At 39.5% G+C, this 20,173-nt stretch overlaps 1 protein-coding gene across 3 annotated transcripts in view; it reads left to right on the top strand.

The window, feature by feature from the left end:
* The window catches only part of MOB2 (MOB kinase activator 2), a 120,098-nt gene that overhangs the window by 57,854 nt on the left and 42,071 nt on the right, over positions 1-20,173 (top strand). The window contains exon 1 of one of the 3 annotated variants that reach the window (XM_057412890.1): positions 399-864. The exons of the other annotated variants lie outside the window; for them this stretch is intronic. Coding sequence (XP_057268873.1) covers positions 827-864 — 38 coding nt within the window. The 5' untranslated portion in view covers positions 399-826. Of the gene's footprint in view, positions 1-398; positions 865-20,173 lie in introns of those variants that run through there. 3 annotated transcript variants of the gene reach the window in all.

Below are 20,173 nucleotides of genomic sequence, written 5' to 3' on the forward strand. Positions count from 1 at the left end.
TGTGGTAGATTCACCCCTCTGGTCCAGGCGGTAAGCTCTGCAGCTGTTTAGTTCACATCTATCAGGGAATGGTAGGGTGAACAGAAAGGAAGAAAAACAGCCTCATCAGAGACAGTGCAGTCGTGTGATTTATGCAGGGCAGCCTGCCCAGGACTGGACTGCTGCAGGGTATTTTTCTCTGCAGTGCTGGAGCATGACTTTATATCTGCTTGGTTTTAACTTTATACAGGGAAAATAAACCTCTTAACCACTAGCTGTGTGTCCCTTTCCAAATGTGTAGTTTCCAGCTTGATGTTAGGGGGAACCTCCCCTCACGGGGTCTGAATATTTAAGGCTTCTTGTTTAATTGCCTTGTGCTCCCAGGGTAGTGCTGACTACTTGATAGTCACAACAGGGCTCGTGAGGAGGAGGGAATAGATCTGAAGCTGCTTTCAGACTAATTGGAAAAAGAGCAGCTCACCGATAAAATAGCTTTCTACAAGATTTATTCTTGCACATGCAGGGAGTGGTTAAGGTATTTTATAAAACCCCTTCTCCGTGAATATTTGCTGCTTTTCCTTGGTGGGCAGCAAGGATTTTGTCAAGTGTGTTGGGGAGATTTTACACCTCCAGACTCTTGTCTGGCTGCAGGCAGTTTCCTGTGGGCTTCCTGCTAAGTGGCTCTGGTGGCGGTTTTGCATTGTTTCTCACTGATGACTCAGAGAAACAGGAAAGAGGTCCCCTGGTGAACAAAAAGCACAACCACCAAACAGGTGCCTGTATTCTGGTGTAGCAGAGGACAAACCACCTCATTCTGGATTTTTTCCTAAGATTGTTATCTGCAAGTATGAGACTCAAGAGGAATGGTTCGTACACACTGAATGGGTAAGAGCGAGCCTGCATCCTTTTTTGAATCCTCACCGTTAAAACCACGTGAAAACGGAAGCCTTTATTTTTCTTTCTAGTGATGGGGTACATGAAATAATGACCAACTCTTTTGTCTCAAAAAGAGCAGAGGATCAAGGCATATGAAATATGCTGCTTATTTAGGTTGGTCTGCATTTTATTAGGTTTGTTTTTAAAGTGTATGCATTTTCTGGGGGCAGGTTAGAGTTGCCTGTGTGTTAAATTGAGGTGGATCTGCTCAGTAAAACCAACAAAGCATTAGGAACTTTGTGATTCCCGAAGAAATGCCTGTGGTAATTATTTTTTTATAAGCAAACATCCTATGCTTTTAGTAAGAACAAGAGCTCAACTCCTTAAATGTGATGCTCCCCGATAGGGAATACAAATGATTTTACATTTTGTCAGTCTAAAAAATAAGTTTAGTTTCAAATACTTAAAACTTCTCTGAGCTACTTTACTAGTTTTGTCGTTTTGAAAATACTGGTTTTGTGGGGGTTTATGTTGTTTCCCCCCCATCTTTTATTAAAGAAAGATTATTATTCTTTAATAATATGAGAGGATTATTAAATTCTCTCAGTAACAGAAAATATACCATTACTGGAAATAAGATAACTAGATAGATATTCCTTGTTTAAGGAATATTTTTGTCAAACAAAAAATAGGGAATTTTCAGGTGATAGTATTTTTTTTTTAATAATTGCATTTGATTTTACTAAAGCAGATTCTTTTGTGTCTTCATATGATGTAAATTTTATTTCTCAGCACAGCATATCTGAACTGCCTGTCAGGTGACTTGACAAATGAAGAAAGTTGTCTTGCAGTGTCATTTTATTTTGCTGCTGCTTTTAACCTTCTGTAATGAGTAAGCATTGTGATCAGTGCTTCACTGTCTTAGTGCTTCATGGCTTAGTGCTTCATTCCTGAAAAGCCCAGATATATAGAGTGTAAGTGTGCAGACTAGCCCAAAACTGCCTAGCTGCTTTAAACTGATGCTCCATTGTGCACCTGGTTGTAAATCTCTGCATAAGAAAGGCAAACAGCAGACCAAGCATGTCAGATAGGAAGAACTTTGGCAGTGTTGTTCAGATGGTCTGTACTGTTTTTTGCCTACACTGGCTTGCACAGTGCCACTTGGAAGGGTCCTTTGCTTTGCCAAAATGTTTAAATTTGGGTGGGTTTTGTTTGTTTGTTTTGATTTTTTGTTTTTGATTTTTTTTAATTTGATTTGGATTAGGTTTTTAAAGGCAAACTAGATGGATGCTAACACATTCCTGCCTTATCCTTAGGCTTTTTTTTTTTATAACTGTGATACAAGTTTCATTATCTGATTGCATTTGAAATCAGACATAATTGAAAGTTACCATCCTACAGTATTTGCTTTTAAGCTTAAGATAAGTTTGTCACTCAGTGGGATTGAGTTTGTAGTAGATGGAGGTTAAGAATATATTAGCATTAACTTGGGTTTTCTTGCAGAGGTTTTTGACCCTTTGAGAGATTATTTTAGTTTAGAGAGTCAAGTAAGAAATTATGCTGAAATGCAAAGCATAATGGATATTGCTTATGCTAAAGAAAGTTTTCAGATTTTAGTTATGGGAAGCACAATCTCTAATTGATTTGAGGTTTATTAAAAATAAATGCATGGGATAGAACTTCAGGGAAATAAGTTGTGCAAGATCACCCTGTGCATCTGTTCTGCCTTGTTCTAACTTGCAGGATGCTGTATAATAATTTAAAGGAATTTCAGTTGTTGTGGCCCAGTGCATACCTGCATTATATTTTACAGCAAGCATTTAGCTGGAAGTGGTATATTACAGTGAGTAAAACCAGTGGCACCTAGATGCTTGCATGGAAAAGAAGCTTCAACTTCTGAGTTTGTGGGAGACTCCAATATTATCTGATTCTAACATGCTGATGTGCTTTGCTCTATTAAACAACAGATGCTGAGGAGTGAATTTATCTAATTAAAGAAATTCCTTTTATGTTTATCTCTTCCCTAGATGGTTTAATAATGCAAGGTAATGGAAAAAGAGCTTCAAGTGTGTTTTCCTGTTTAGCCTAAACTTCTGGCATGTCAGCAGAAAGGCTTGTTTTGATCTGTAGGGGTTTTTGTTTGGGACAGCGTGTTCCTCTTGACAGGTGGAGCAGCACTCTCTTGCTCAGGTCAGTTGAGGTAAGGGGAGCTGATTGGCATGGAATGTTGGAGGGCAAATACAAATGCAACTGCAGCAGGTACACGCACATGGCAGGGACATAGCTACTGCAGCATTAGTCTTTGCAGTGTAGTGCATGAATTCTGTCAGCTTTTTTTTTTTTTTAATAAAAGTGGGTAGTTTGTACAGCCAAATGTGCATACTTCAAAATAATCAGTGTGTTCAGAGATATAACTGCAGAGTATGGTGATAAAATCACTTGAGTATACTCCAAGTCAGACAAGGCGGTGGCACACTAAATATTTAATAATGTTACAAGTTAAAAGGTTATGTATCAGGAGCAATAGGAGGGGATTCTTTGCCTCAAAGGTCACTTTGACCTTCCTAACTGTGTTGAATTTTATTTTGTAAACTGGAGCTGTTGAACTTCCAGTAAGTTCACATTTAAAGTTGTAACTTAGAATCTGTGAGGGAGAACAAGAATTCTGTTTAAACCCTCAGCTTCTGAAAGGGCAACTTCTACTTAGGTACTTTATCCAGATCTTAAAAAGTAAATAAACTATGCCTAAATCTTTTAAGTTCTCACATATTGATTAATGAAGCTCTAGATGGTGTTTTTGTTTTAGGTGGTTCTGGTATCTTGGATGAGGCAATTAAAAAGAGTGATTGCAGAAGCCCATCTCTAGGATACAGGGGTTATGTGAATGCCTTTACATCTTCTGCAAAAAGATGCTTACTTTTCCTGTTGATAGTTCTGACTTTGACACTTACAGCTTTTGATCCAGTTTTAAGGAAAATTTTGATTCTTGCTTTTAATTTTGCTTGTAAGCAAACAACTGTAGCAAGAGCCATCACAATGATTATTTTTTTTTCTTGGTATGATTTGATCAGGCTCTGATTGCACTTAGAAACTCATAAAGGGGGAGAAAGACTGCAAGTGGAGCTAAGATACTTGAAAATGTTTTCAAACCTAATACCAGTGAAAATCTCCCCCTGCCTAGCCTTTCTTCTGTTCTGCTCTAAAGCAGTTGATACTACTGTAAGAACTGTACAAATATAAACTGTAAACACAACTAAAATCCAGAGTTTCACTTAGAAACAGTGATTTATAGGTATTCTTTCAGCAGGTCTCACTGGACATGGGCACGTTTGCTCTTGCTTTTTGAAGTGGGTAATGGTGACACGTTTGTGGAGACAGGGATTTGGTGCCGAGATTTGTCAGAGGATACTGATGTAGGAGACCTACCTTATCTTGCGAAGCTGAGGTAGAAATCTTAACTGCCAGCATCTCTTTGACAATGTTGTTAAGTCAGCTTTGCTGTTACTTGCTCACCTAGAATATGATTGTATTTCTTTGCATTGCAAAGCTTCTTTTTATAAATAATCTCTTTTGAAGGTCATCTTAACTTGGGAGATATCCCTTTATTTGCTTGGTGCTATGTTTGACAGTGAAAAATGCACTGGCACTGTAATCTTTTCAGCATCATTTTCTTTTCTCTTTGTAAATGTGTCTGTGTTTTTGTGGGTTTTGGGGTTGGGTTTTTTTTTTTTTTGGTGTCTTGTCCCTTTAGCGTTTGGAATTACTGACAGTATAAGTCTTTGCGCATTGGTAATGTGTCAAATATTAGACATGTTTATTAGGCATCTATTTCCTCTTTTTCCTCTAATGAGTTAAGGAAGGGTGTAAATCCAAAGCATGCACTTCACAAGATATGACCTCAATGCACCCAAAACAAATACACAGCTTGAACTTTGGTGGTGTGATCCAAGCTTCCTGTGCCTTTTAGAATCATAATATATGTGCCTACAAATTCCTATAACATTTGTGGTGATGCAGATCTGTGCCTGTGCTGGTTTACATTTGCAATGGACATGCCCACTGTAGGAAAGCTTTGCTGCTGTGTGCAGTTTTAGAAGTGAAGAGCTCTTTTGGACAGCTGGCAACTTGCTGGCCTTGCTTTAAATATCACAGTTTACCTAGTAGACTGTTTATCAGTATAAAATTGCACCCGAATTGGGATTTCTGATGACCCTGATCAGTGAGCCAACATGATGCCTCATCGCTCTCTTCTGCTTGGCATGGCAATTTTGACAAGGCCATGCAGCTCTGCAGTGTTTTCTAAACCAGTGCAGGTTTAGAAACTTGTCAGCTATCTGAAAATGACTTAAAACTAAGCAATGACCTCTCCAACTCCTGCATAGTGGCCATCCCAAACTCATGGTAATGGCAACTGGACAAGAGGTTATTTATTGAAACGGATATATAGCACAAAGTAAAATGTTTAAACATTAATTATTTTTTAACTTACCATCATTACTGTACCTGACTTTGCACTGCTGAATAACTGCTGCACGGCATGTTTTCCTGGGATACTTTTTAGTGCCAAAGGAACATAGCCAGATCATGCATTCTGAAATCTGGCAGGGGTGAAAGCTTTGAAAATGCATTTTGCAGCCAGCATCTCAGTCAGTGCCTGTGCTGCTGAGGAGCACTTGCTAAGTCATGAGAAGTTTGTGTTTACCTTGTGATGTTGGTGTTCCAACTGAGAATTCAAACAGTTTGACATCTCCCTTCTCCTGCTCAGTGTTGCCCTTGCCCTTCTGAAAATGCTCTTTGAGTTCTGCTCTGCACAGAGACTTTTTTTCCCCTTCTTTCTCCATTCATCTCAGGGCTATGTGTACATGAAGGCATTTATATATGATCAAAGGCAGAAGTAACTGATGCCTTGAAATAATTCAAATTTGAGACAACATACTTAGGAACATCTTAATGATTAGTTGTATGCTCAGCAGACTGATAAAAATATTGTTGGCCCCACGATCTGTTTCCTCTGCTCCAAACCACTGCTTTAAACTAATGACTGTTGATTTTGAGCCAAGCACTGAAATTGAAAAAGCATTTCTTTTTCTTGTGTGCTTCCATCTTGTACTGATGCAAAGCAAGCGAAGGAGAAAAAGTTCTATCTTGTTTGTTTTGCCCCCAAAAGTGCAAACTGGGAAAAGGATAGTGAGCCTGCTTCAGAAGGCTTTTTTAGTTGCAAATGCAGGAAAACTAGCAGTAAGGGATGTGACCAACAGCTTGTGAAAGCTTGTTGAAATAGCTCATCTGGCAGACAGAATAATATGAACACCCAAATACCTTATCTGAGGAGAAGCAGCTGTTTGAACTGCTTTACAGTCCTCCCAAATTACCACATCCCTATCACATGAAAAAAGGGAAAATCTAAAGGGTAGCAATAGAGACTGTTATCCTTGGAAAGCACAGCACAGATTTATCAGATTAAGGCCAAAAATGTAGATTCTCCACTTCAGTTTTTGTTGGATAGGGAATCCATTTTTGGAGAGTCTTCTTCAGAATGCTATATGGTGTCAAAAAATGTAAACCAAGATGCAACGCCAGCACTGCTGACTGAACTCTGTCTGACTTAAGGTGATCTTAGTACTTTTTCGTCAGCTGTAGCCCTTTGTGCTCATTTGTAATATAGTACAGCTTGCTCTCCATTTTCTGAAGCTGACAGTGATTTTCATTCATGCTTCAGTTACAAAGTGAGGTGGCTTCTCAGGTGTCATTAAAATGTCCCTTATTTTGTTATTTTTCAGAGGAGGGTTACTGCAGTGTGTGCAGGGATGACAGAAAGGACTGCTGGCTGTTGCTGACCACTGCTCTGTGCTCTATGCCTTGGAGGTTCGTGAGTGCAGGTTCTGGTTGCCGTACTCCCAGTGCTTTGCTGAGAAAGACTCCCCTGCCCCCCCCCTTTCCTTATTGTTACCTCTCCTGTAGGAACTTTGGAGAGGGATGGGGAGCCATCAGAACCTGGAGAAGCAGACTGATGATGAACACAAGGGTCTTGAAAGCAAGCAGCAGGGCTGACAGTGGTCTCCTTGTCACTGTCTGGTGACAATAACTTACCATCTGCAGCAATTCTATGACATTTTGGTGTTATTTATGCCCTGTCATTGTCCACCGTATATGAGAAGATTACAGTATGTTTGCCAAGCGGAGGGAGATGGAAATACGGTTCAAAATACTGAACTACTTCTAGAATTGTAATTCTGAATCTTTTCCATTAATCTCCACTTTCAGGAATGGTGTTTCTTTTATAGAGAATGTGGGTATTATTTTTGTAACTGTTGTCCTCTGTGTTCAGCCTGGCTGTTCTGGTCGCATTTGTCCTACATCACAAGATCTCATATGTGTTTTCTTTGGGATTTTTTTTGCATGTGTGAGCATTCAACAGTAATTTAAGTATTTTTATATTAATTAACAATGTATGAATAAAGATTTAAACTGTAAGCCTTATATGGAGAAAGTATTATAAATGTAATGCTTCCAAATAGAAGATTTCATTAGAACTCGCTCTGTGAGTCGTTGTTATATTAATAGAGCTGTTCCCAAATATGGATTTGGAAATGGGCCTTCTTCATGGTCAGTGCTGCAGATGACATACAGAAAAGTATTTACATGCAATGTCAAATGGCTTTTGGGGGGGTAACCTCTTGATCAGTCACTTACTCAGATCAATAGCATATATAGAGTAATCTTGTAATACAGTTCTAAAACTGTAGTTTTTTATGCCAGATGATATTTTAGTTGGAAAAATCTTTGTTTTCATGTGAAAAAGTGGTTAAGAAATAAAAATCTCAGGCTATGATATAGAAAGACCTCATTTTAATATCTACTGCCCAAACTGCCCTGATCACTTAGTTTCCTGTCTTTTGGAAGTATTTAAATCAAAGAATAACCTATAGAAATATATGGTCATTCTCATAGGTTATCTTTGTGCAGCTACCAGTTACTTCTTCACAAATACCAGAAGCAGAGACATGATGTTGCAGATCGTGCGTGTGTGTGTGTATATGCTTCTCCCTCATATTATTTTTCTTCTCTCCCCATAATGTTGTGTGTACTTACTGGAAGCGTCTCACCTCAATACACAGAAAAATGTTGTGGCACAAATTTGCTCTTACACAGAATCTCAGGGGATGATAAATGTTCATATTAGGATTTGAGTATTACAAAGATACTGTTTCATTAACAACCTGGGGCCAGAATAGGGAACAACAAATCACTTTTTTTGGCACTTTCTGTACTATCTCCCTCCCTCTAACTAAACTGCTTTGTAGAGTATGTAGTGTGGTCAGGGCTTATAATGAAGGTGGTATATATGCAGGGTTAAGAAGTGTCCACCAAAAGTAGCCATATAATTTCTGTTCTACACCAGAGCTATTAACATCCTAATTTATAGCTCATTAATAATAATTAGTGGCAGTAAATTAACTGTAAATTTTTACATCAGTTTCTGTGAATTAGAGATTCAGTAGCTTGATATGCAATGGACAGTTTAGTTCTACTTTTCCCCTAAGATCTGAGTACTAGAGCTTTTAGTGGGATATTACTGTGAAAGCATAATGAACAAATGCATTAAATATAGTAAATTTAAAAGCATTTTTTCAGTGAATTCAAGCTTTTTATTAAAACAGAATGGGAGCTTATTTTCTTCCCTTACCTGCTGTCAAACCATGCCTACAGTAATGATGATGTAAATTGAGGCTTCTTTCCCCATAGCTGTATTGAGGGGACTTCTGATTAAGGTCCGCTCTAATGCTAAGAAAGAAAAGTAAAGCAAACCCTGATAATGATTTCTTTTTAAATATTCCATTCCCAAAGCTCTGCGCTGCCAGTGATGCAAGATGAACCATCACTTTTCTTAGTGCTGCTAGCTCAGCTAAAAGGAAGTGTGAGTTCTTTAACTTGTTCTGTGTGGGACAGAACAGCAGCAAATGCCTGTGCCAATGGATGCTAATGAAGCATCCTGCATTGGCAGGAAAGATCCTAATGCTGAATGTTAGGTGGCTGACAGCACCACACTGATTTTTATGTGCATGTCAGGTTTTATTGGCTTGGGAGCTTTATTGCATGGCGGTCATGCAGCTACATTACTCAAAGGTGTTGAACATATTCTTTTTGAAAATAAGTCTTTGCTTTCTCAGTCACTTTTAATTATGAGGATAGTCTTGAGAGAGTAACAAGGCACTTTTCTGAGGGGATTTTAATAATTTTTTTCATTGTAATTTGATTTCAAGGAGCTTGTTAGGGGATTTTTGTCATGAGTGACAGCTCACAGAACACTCTGAAGAGGATCCACACTGACTACATATACTTAAATATTTTCATGGGGTTAAATGCTGTGTTTTGTAATATTCTCAGGACTCTTGCTGCACTTCAGATTATGATTATTTTTGTGTCCGTTCCCCAGGTGTGAAAGCCTGTTCAGTCTGACCTCAACAAGCGCAAATTAAGGTAGTGAAAGAAATCAGATTTTTTTTTTTCAGGTTCATTCCATTCACTAAAATATCTTAATTTCTCAGTGGCTCAAACATGTCTTTTTGAAAGAGATTGAATCCTGTCCAGCTAAGCACTCCACTACTAAGCAGTTTGGATGTTGGGTGCTTTCAGTGAAGGTGGATCATGTACCAAACTTTGTGCGTGGAGCAATCCGGTTATTAAAGGATTTTCTTTGGGTAGCTGTCACAGGTAGCTCTGAGCCAGCATCTTAGTAACTGACTTTCCTAGAAAACCCACATACTTTTTTGTCCTAATGATTTCTTTTTTTCCCCTGAGCTAATGACAATGTTGCTACTAGCAGTTTCTGAGGTGGAGGTGTGGAAGTTTTCGTGTGCTCTGGGGAGTTAATTGGCACTTGAAACAGTATAGTCTCATTTATAAAATAGGGATAAAAATGTCTAGCCACTTTATAAGGTGCTTAAGAACTAATTAACTTGTACAGTTATTTAAAAGGTCATATTTCTTTGCATTTGTTGCCTTTATGTAAAGGTAAACAAAGACTGCAAAGGTCTAGCCACCTGAAAACTCACGTAAAAATAACTGATTTTTACATTTATAGGTAAGTCTGCATGAAATATACATACATTTGAAAACAGCAGCACCAGGGTGAGTAAACATTAGTAAGCCCAGCCATCCTGTTGCTTACCCTAGAATAATTACTGGTCTGCATTTGAAGAACAAATCTTAATGTTGCCAAACTCCACCTTTTTCCTGCCCAGTCTGTATGTGGGAGAGCCTTTATAAGAATCTGCTTCCTGTTTTCCCAGACAAGGGAGGGGAAAAATGTGTTTTCTCCTTGTTCTGAAAAACAAAAGACAGGCAGTGACTGCATACCCACATCAGCTGCCAGCCTAAATGTGAGTATGCTAACAGTTGAAGGCTACAGCAAGTTCCTTAGTTTGACCCTTGGCAAAATGGCACACTGCTACTGCAGTCTGTCTCATCAGGACTTACCCAAAATTTTATGAGCAAGAAGCTGGCCGAAAAGTGATAAAGAGAGCTGGATGTGTGGTTTTTGTTATGTCACTTTGACCTGATCTTTGAAGTGCAGAAATACTGTCCTTGCAGCATTTCTTCTCAAACCCCTTGTGTCGTGGTTTAAACCCTAGCCAGACAGCTTGTTCACTCACTCCCAGTGAGTGGTGTTGGCCTGAGAGCAGTCGAGCCCCCTCCCCCCACCGGGGCTCTCCCCTTCCCCGCTCCCGGAGGAACGGGGAGGAAGATCGAAAGGGTGCAACTCCCAGGGGTTGAGACAAGTACAGTCCAGCAACCAATGTACAACACAAATCACCACCGCTACCACCAACGACAACAATGATAAGAGAAAATAACAAGGGAAGAGAATACGATACCACCGGCCAAGAAGCGAGTCCTGCCCAGCAGCCCGTGTCCTTCCAGGTAACTCCCAGTTACCCCCCTCCCCAGGCATGATGTGCTGTAGTATGGAATACCCCTTTGGCTAGCCTGGGTCAGGCACCCCGTCTCCGCTTCCTCCCGGCTTCCCCTCCTCCCTGGCAGAGCATGAGCCTCACAAAGTCCTTGGTCAGGGTAAACATCACTTAGCAACAACCGAAAACATCGGTATCACCAGCACTGTTCCCAGGCTGGAAGTCAAAACACAGCACTGCACCAGCTACCACGAAGGAGAAACATGACTGCTACTGCTGAACCCAGGACACCTTGTTTTCAGTTTTATTTTTTGTCACAGATATTTAGCTTTGGAGAGTGAGTTTTGCAAGGAACAGAAGATACAGTGTCAGGGAATGTGTGCCTCTGCCACTTGCAAAGTAATCATATCTCTTCCCGAGTGCAGTGCTAATCAGTATGTGACAACAATAAAAAACATACCAGATAAGAGCAACAGAACTGTAGCATCACAGAATGGTTTAAGTTGGGAATGGACCTCAAAGATCATATAATTCCAAGACACCTTCCACTAGACCAGGTTGCTCAAAGGCCTGTCAAACCTGGCCTTGAACACTGCCAGGGATGGGGCAGCCACAGCTTCTCTGGGCAGGCAACCTGTGCCAGTGCCTCACCACCCTCACAATAAAGGATTTCTTCTTGTAGCTAATCTAAATCTACCCTCTTTCAGTTTAAAACCATCCCTTCTTGTCCTATCCCTACATACCCTTTCCATACTCCCTGTAGGCCTCCTTTAGGCACTGGAGCTGCTCTAAGGTCTCCCCTGGGCCTCCTCTTCTCCAGGCTGAACAACCCCAGCTCTCTCAGCCTGTCTCCATAGAATTTTTTTAATTATTATTTGTTTTTTTTTTTGTCCTTTGTTTTTCTTTTGACTTAGATGATGTATCAGCACAGGTGTGGTTCCTCCAAGACCAAGTCTATTCATTTAGGTTTTGATGGTTATTCTAATTCTGTCCTGTGTTATGTGAACAAGAGTAGCTTCAGCCTTTTCCCACCTTAAAACTTGGACATTATTCATATTTAAGCATCCTGAGTTAAGATGGTACAAATGGGGACTGCTGTGCTTTCAGCTCCACTGGTGCAGATACAAAAACAAACTTTATTTTCATAGAGGCAGCTTCAAACAAGTTGAGTTCATGTCTGCTTTATGCTCTCCTTTTAAGGAAAAAAAAACCATACTTTTGCTCTCTGTGGGAGAACTTAGTTAATAATTCAGTACATGATCAATAGTGCAATTGCAACACTCAGAATCTAACAGGACATGTAGTAGTATGTCTCTGTGTATTAGAGAGGTCTATGAATAAATAACAGGTGTCCTAAAAATGGTTCAAGAACTAAAAAGCAGCGGTTTATGTTTTTCAGAAAGTGGTTGTAGAGTTATCAGTTCCCTTTTTTAATGCTCTGGGAGTTATGTTGTGTGTAAGTTCACTGCTTTTGCTTTGTCTACCAGCATGCATTCTGGCTATAGTACTTCTGAAGTGCTCCCTTTGGTGTGAGGGAGAAAGTTCCTTACTGTTTTGAAGAAAATTAGTAGACAATAAATTGAGCTTTTGATATTTTATATATATATATATATATATTAAAAAAATCTGGACACAGTAATAAGTTTTCAAATTCCCTGCCATGACTTTCACTGGGAAATAAGTGTGAATTCCTACTTCTGTATGCACAGGATAGTTTATCATAACAAATTTGCTCTATAGCATGAGTGTGATAATGATTGAGGCAGTTTGTGTTGCAGATTATATTGCAATACAGGTTAAATATTTTCATTGTCGTGTTCTTGAAAAAATAATTGCACTTCATCTGTTCCCCTGCAAGTACATGTTGAAATACAGCAATGCAATTTCAAAATAGATCCATCTCTGACAATTAAAAAAAAAAATTATAAGCTATTTCTTTAATTGTATGCTTAATTTCACCTTAGGATTCTATTTGCCCAACATGTATGCTTCAAATGAGCTTCAAGATCCAGACATAATGCTCAGGCTTGATTTTATTTATTGTTATCGCTTAGTGTAGTCCTTCAAAGTGTGGTCAGAAAACTACAAGACTGGGAGGAGATTATCGCCTTCTGGTAATCTACGACCATGGTCCTTGAGCTGTTTTCTGACACCTGTCTGTGTGTGCTGAACAGCTCACTTGGATTGCTCCTCTCCAGTTTCAAGTCTGAGCCTCCCGTTTCTTGAAGTGTTTTCCTGTGTTCTGGAGCATTTCTGACTTCCTTCCACAGCAGTATTAAACACCATGTCCTGACAGCATGGAACAATGGAACAAGCAGCTATGTGTAATTTTTCTCTGTGTACAGTCTTATCGCTCTCACTTATGGGAACTGGCGTAGTTGCACACATTGAGCATTGTTCTTAGCAAGTGCATGCGGTAACCTGTTAGCATAAGCATGCTCTTCATCAGTACAGCTAAGCCACTGCCGTGGCAAACCTCCCCGAAAGAGACTTCCTATCCATAGCTGGGTTTCTGCTGTTTCTCTCATATCGAGTGCTTCTGAAATTGCTCCATGGTGAGCTGAGTCACAGGGTTAAATTTTCAGAAAACAAATGCTGTGAAAATGCACCGTTTCCAGTTGGTTTGGGCAGGGGACCATGAATGGGAATAATCCAATAACCTCTCTGAGGAGGCTAGCTAATAGAGTGACTTAGCTGTGTCACCAAAGATGCCCTCAAAGGATTTCAGAAGATCCAAGTGGCATTTTGTGTTGGTAGACTACTAAAGAACACTGGTAAGAGGGATTGACGACCTCTATTTGTTGAATGCAGAAGCAGTATTTAAATATTAGTTTTCTGTTATGTGGGTATTTAGAAATTCAGAAAAAAAGAAATCACTTAGGAGTTTCAAATATCTTAATGCCAGTCCAGTTTCAGTTCTCTGTATCCATTCAGCCAATTTTTGAACAACATTGCAGCCTTTGGATCATCTAACATATTTATTTGCACAGAGCAGACATTTGGTGCCTTTATGGAAACAAACGCCAGGCTGTTTGTGAAAGGTTACACAAGTAGAACGCCAAACTACTGATGTGTTTCTCATTGCCAGTCTGTTTTTCTCAAGCAATAATCTGTTAACAGCAGTTGTGGTACAAAAGCAGATGTGTACACTAGAGGAGGACAGTGTGGCTTCCTTTGTTGCATCGTGAGAGAGCATGGGCTTTCAAGTTTCATTCAGTTGATTGTCTGGCATTAGAAGTAAGGCAGTAAATGAAGCCCCAAAGAGGGTAAACTGCAGCTTTAACTTTCAGTAGAGGTGTAACATGGTGAAGCTGGGAAATGTCTGCAAGTTCTTACTTGCAGAATGGCAATCTGTTAAGCTTTGGGCCTCATCCATCAGGCAACCCAACAGTTCTTGAGTGTGTTTATTGGAGATGGGTGGCTGATGTTTTTCAGTGAGTTCAGGTATGGATGGGTATCTTTTCTCCAAGTTCTGTTTGTTAGTAGCATTGTTCAAGGAAGACCAAGGACAGTATTGAGGGAGACAGGGGGACAACTTATTTTGGGGTCTTTCATTGCTGAGTATGTTACTTGTAAAGGATGAGAGGTTGCATTTGTGCTTTTTGAGTACGGGGAGGGAGAATAAAGAAAGCATTGGAGACAGCGGAGAGTGAAGTGGAACTGAGCAGTTTTTCCGCACTCATAGTCATACTAGCAGGTGATTAAACATACTCATTCACGTTTTAGGCTGCGTCATCTTCTCTCCTCCTTTCTACACTCTCTTGGGTCAGATAATTTGACTTGAATCAATACTGCTCTTTGCTCAAGGGTATGCAAGGATTACAGTGGAAGCAATGCAGTGATAAGGAGCTAGTTTTATGTGGAAGCATAAAGACATAATGTTTTGGCCATGTGCTCTGCATTTGTTTCTTCCAACCTAATTTTGAATGATCATGGAGTGGCCTCCTTCCCTTCCCTCCCCTCCCCTCCCCTCCCCTCCTCCATGGCTGTGAGTGTGAAAGTGAAGAAAATGCATTGCAAGAAAAACAAGTTGTTGGGGTGTTTTTTTTACCCTTGAGGTTTCTTTATCAAGGGTAGCACAACCTGTGTGGGATGAAAAGATCCTAATTGTTACTAAGCTGATTAAATATTTATAAAACAAGTGCTATATTATATCTATAGCTCTTCTGTCTAGAGAGTGTAAGTAAATGTATTTTACAGCTTTTTCTTTCCAAGCTCAAATACTGAGAATTAACATACCTCTCTTGTCTTAGGATGTAGATATTCTCTGTATTTCTAAATGTTAGAAACTTAAGCATGTTAACCTTGCAACGTTATTAAATGAAAAATGGTCCTTTAACTGGATCTTCCTTCCCCAGCAAATTTAAGTCCTGTGTGCTTGTGCACCTCTATTAAAACTTTTAAGAACAGCTCCAGATCTTTTGATCAGTTGTGCTTTTACGTTGTTTTGAGTAGGCTCTTAGATTGCTTCTGAATCAGAAAGGCAGAAAAGACCTGCAGTATTTAAAGACTGGAAAAAAAGATTTCTAATAATGAGGCAGAAGGAGATATTTTTTTTAGTTTCTCAGAAGGTGGTCAAGAGGTGAATATAATATCTTGCTAATGAAGTTAAAAGAGGGGGGAAGAAGAAAGCTATAATCTAGCAGAGAAGGGATAACAATCATAACTGGAAGCATAAATGGATGTTAAAGCTAGAAGATTTCAAACATTCAAAGGATATGATTTTTAACAATGGATGGGATCAGTCATTGGAACAAACTGCTGAGCAGAATAACTGATTTTTCTTTCTTGTCAGATGCACAAGTTAAAACCAGATGCCTTTCTGGAAGGTGTGCTTTAGGCTAATTAAGCTTTGGGTTCACTACAAGGGTAACTAGATGGAAGGCAGACAAGAACCAAATGCTAGTTCTGACTCCAGAGACTACAGCACTGGTTATTGTGGTGTGCTGGCGTACGGTGTACCCAAGCATCTCTGGGTACCAAAGGTCTGGTACCTTGTTCTGTGGCCTGCACCTTATTGCCCCTGGTGCCCCGAGGGCCCCTGGAAAGGAGCTCTGGACATGGGTATCTACCCTGCCTTGGCTGCTGTCTTCTATGGACTCCTGAGCAGGAGGTAGGTGGCTGCATTGTCCGCTGCACATGCCGTGTCTTTGATTTGTGCAGTCCCAGTAAATCAGGCTTTTCAGGGAAGCATTAGGTAGGTGCTGTGGTGTGCAAGCCCAGCTTGCCACAGGAGGAAATGTGTGAATCACCCAGTGGAATAGTAGGGCGTTACTCACATACGTTTTGTCTCTGCTCCAAATGCCTTCTGGTGGTGTTGGTTGGGCTATGAAGAAGGTTTTTGAGAGTACACCTGCACTGGAAGCAAGTCAAGTGAAGTTATAGGCAAAATGTGGGATTTTTACCAGTACAGCTTGTTTTACTTGGACAGCTCGGAAGCGTGGGTGAGGGGTGACTTTCCAAATGTGTGTGCAAAACACAGGTTTCGTAGGAAATGCTGTGTCTACAGTAGCAGCCGTTCTTTGCTAGCGTGCTGTAGTTGTGTAGGCAAAATATCTTCTTAGATCAAAAAAGCACGTTTTCATTGTGAAATAATTAAAATATATAAGCTATGAAAGCCAAAGTGGGGACACAACTGTTTAGTTTATCTACAAGGTTAATAACAGATGAATTCAACCTCAGGAAGGGGTGTGCAATGCTGGCTGTATCTACGCGGCAGATCTTGTATCTGTGTAAATTTTAAGGTGTGGTAAGTATTACGTATTTTGTCTTGTCTTTAAAACTGCTGTCCCCCAACAAATCATTATTGGTGAAGACAAAGCAATAGTATCATACGGGGTAAAAGATAAGAGGAATTGTGTGTTACCTGCATGTTGTTAACAGCTGAATCCATGCCAATTTATTCCTTCTCCAATCAGCTGTTTAATAGGTATAGTTTTGTCTGAGGAAGCTTTTTTCCTAAAGGACTTAATGAATTCTTGGATGATGAAATATAGTTTCTTGTCCCTGTTCTTTTGGGATAGGAAGTAAACAGTTTTTTGTTCAGTGCTGAAGGCTATTGAGAGGCCTGGGATTACATGGCAGGGGGTGTCTTGTCGCTGCCCAGCTGATGGATAGCAGAACTTCACTTTCTGTGTTTATTCCGTGTTTTAACATGCGCGCAGATTGTGATAGATAACGGTATTGACTTCAATTAAGTGGATTTTTATCAGTTTCTTTATAAATTTGGTCACAGGGAAAGGCAGGCAAGACAATACTTCATACAGGAATTGCTAGACAGTAGTGCTAGCAGTGTAGCTGTAGTCAGGTTCGAAATATACATGAACACTTGTATAGGCAAACAAAGCAAAGCCTAATTTGTAGAAAAAAGTATTCCTTTCAGGAACAGCAGTAGCAATGTGGTTTGAATGTTCTGTCATTAAAAGCAACAACTGTACTCTTACGATAAAAGGATTTTTTCAAAATTTGTATTTAGTTGTCCATGTGTTCATTGTACTGAGAGGAAAAGGAAGATTTTCTTCTGCCCTTTAGAGCTAAAATAATGTTCCCCCATCCCCTGTCTTTCCTGGCCCCCTGGGGAAGCTTCATCATATTGATCATGATTCTCGAAGAGATTAAGATTCAACCTTTTAATTTCCATTATAATATAGCATTGTAACACACGCATAAATTCTTTTGAAGCTGATCAGTTTTTTGCATACTGTCTAACAGCCTGGTTGGGTTGGAAAGGCTGGAACTGGATCCTTAACAGCATTCGTACATTCCTTTAGATTTAGCACTGAGCATGTAGGAGGGCACCGGGGAGCAGAATGTGTATTCTGTATTTTATCACTTCCAGCCACAGAAATGAAAAACTGAATTCTGAAGTATAAACAGAAGCTTGCATACAGAGTGCAAATCAATATACCAAGGTTAGCTTTTGAGTGCTTAATTTCTTCTTGGCTGTTCTGTGTCTTCTTTTAACGTGACCGCTCCTCATGTGTAGTTAGCCTGAGCTGGCTGACTCTTTGACAGGTGCATCTACAAGTAAAACAACGTAAGACTGCATCTGCTCAGAAGAATTGTGCGTGGCTCATACTTCCGGCCAACATATGGAAGAGCTTGTAAAGTTTAGGTGATATTTTCAATAATGATGTTTTGTCCCTGATGCTTCTGGTTAATGTATGCAATCTAGAAATACATAGTGTTTCTTCTTTTGTCAGGTCTGCACCTATACATTTTATGAAAACATCAGGAGAAACTCCTCAACACTCCTGTTGAATAGACATTTAGAAGTTAACTCCTTTACTGAAGATTTAAGGGTATTTTGGAATCAGCATACTTTTCTTTTTGTTTTATTGTCTTGCCTTACAGAAAGTTAAAGCAGCTGTGGTAAATACAGGGTAAGAATAATAGTGAAGAAAGCTGAAGGAGAAAAGTTACTGCCTGGTTCATAACACTAACAAAAATAAAGCTACTGAAAGTAAAAATAACTGTTCTTTTGCTGAAGCAAAAACAGTGAAAAGATTGGTGCAGCCATGTGTGGGTGCAGAGCTGTTTAGGTAATGTGGGAAATATTTTCTAACAAACTAAGAATAGTGGTTAAATGTTTGTCCTCTTGGTAGTATTCTGGTCATGATGCAATTCTCAGCAAAATGTGCTATAATTATACAGGGAAGTTGCTATTTGCATGGAACACAGTGTATTTTCCCTGGTTTCAAATCATTCCGAGAGCAGAATATCGAAAGAGAAAGGTTCACTTACTGTCTATTGGGGCACATTTCCTTGATGTACTTTCAAAGTGCAGAAGTAGCTCAGGATGCAGGTTGAATGTAGTATTCGTTTTCTCCTCCACACAATAAGCCTAGAGAATAAAGAATATTTCAGGTAGCGTATTTAGGTAAGGTTTGACATACAGAATTTGATATATATTTACTTTGCTTTATAGATGGGCTCAATTTCACTTGCACCTTAGAAGAAGTACTGGCTGAGCTGCACTTTTGCGAAGTCTGGAGTCATACTTCGTCTCCTCTGTTCCCACAGAGTGCCTCCTCTGGCACTCACCTGCCTGTGCATCCTCACAGTAACATTGCAACTTCGACAAGCATTTGAAAAACACGGCTTTGCCATGTTTGTGGTAATGGTATTTCTAAATAGCTGAGGAAGAATTATGATAGCATGACATGATCACTCATGGATCCTAGTCTCAGTGTGTAGTGATACGGACAAAGTCCTGGAAGCACATAATTGAGGACTAGTATGGAAAACAAGGCATACAAAATATAATTATAGTAATGTTTCTCTTTTTTGGCTGTGGAATTGGGGTAGATCTTTAGTAAAGTTCATGAAGAACTCTCTTGGTAGACACATAGTGTCCTCTCCTCAGTTCCTGTCCAGTACCTTAAGTGTGTCTTTTTCATGCTTGAGAGCAGACAAGGCTAATTTTCTTACTGCATTATTAAACATTACAAATAGCAATCTTGTCTAACCAGAACAGCAAAGCTCTTCTGTCAGCCAGTGCTTTCCTTTGTTTCCTAGTAAATAAACATCCACTCAAGAGTTGTAATGGACCGTGGGGGAAAAGGTATAAATCCAGCTATAGAAGAAATTCTAGGGAAAATGGGGGTTTTAAGCAGGGCAGCATCAGAAAAGCCTTACCTGCAGCAGTGTTGCTTAATGACAAATGTGCGCTTAATGGTTTTATTTTTAAATTCATGTCTGTTGTCTCCATGATTGGCTTAAACTCAGGGCTCTTCCACTGTGCATCATTTTATGGGGTTTTTTGGTGTTTTTTTTTTTTTCTTCCTTTTTCCTTGATCAGATGAGATTTGGGTTCTGGAAGTTTCATTTATTTCATTGTTTCTTTCTCAAGATATAATCCGTGACCGCCTCTTAACCAGGGTTTACAGCAGTACAAGCATAATAAAAATACTTGCGTACTGTAAGTGATAATCTAGCCATAATTTAGAAGGCAGTTTTCATGATCTCTGTATGCTTCCAGGAGAGGCTTTAAAAAAAATTGCTTTCAAATATTCTGAGCCTGAAAAGGAGACTTCTGATCATAATTCCAGCAGTTCTGTGTTATATTATTTTTGTATGGAGTAGTGACATTTTCCATAAATTTTACTCTTTTGGGTTTTCTTTGAGGTTCTTCACTACTATCATGATTTCTCTCAGTGTCTAGCTTGATTTGAAGAAACGTTACTTGGAAACAAGGGATGTGATACAAAACCAGTAATCCTATGTATATAAGCCTTTTTAAACCAATAGTTCATTATTAAACTAGACCAGTGTGCTTCCAGCATATGTTAGTGCAGTGCCTGAAAAAAGTATGTCTTATTCTTAACCTTAAATTGTGTTATCCGGACACTTTTTGTCCAAATCTGTCCTGAATTTGTAGGAGAGGATTACTCTCAAGATCGTAT

Source organism: Pezoporus wallicus, unplaced genomic scaffold, assembly GCF_028554395.1.
Source record: "Pezoporus wallicus isolate ANWC-B61680 ecotype Strahan unplaced genomic scaffold, APGP_CSIRO_Pwel_v1 scaffold_6885, whole genome shotgun sequence".
Classification (NCBI taxonomy): Eukaryota; Metazoa; Chordata; class Aves; order Psittaciformes; family Psittacidae; genus Pezoporus; species Pezoporus wallicus.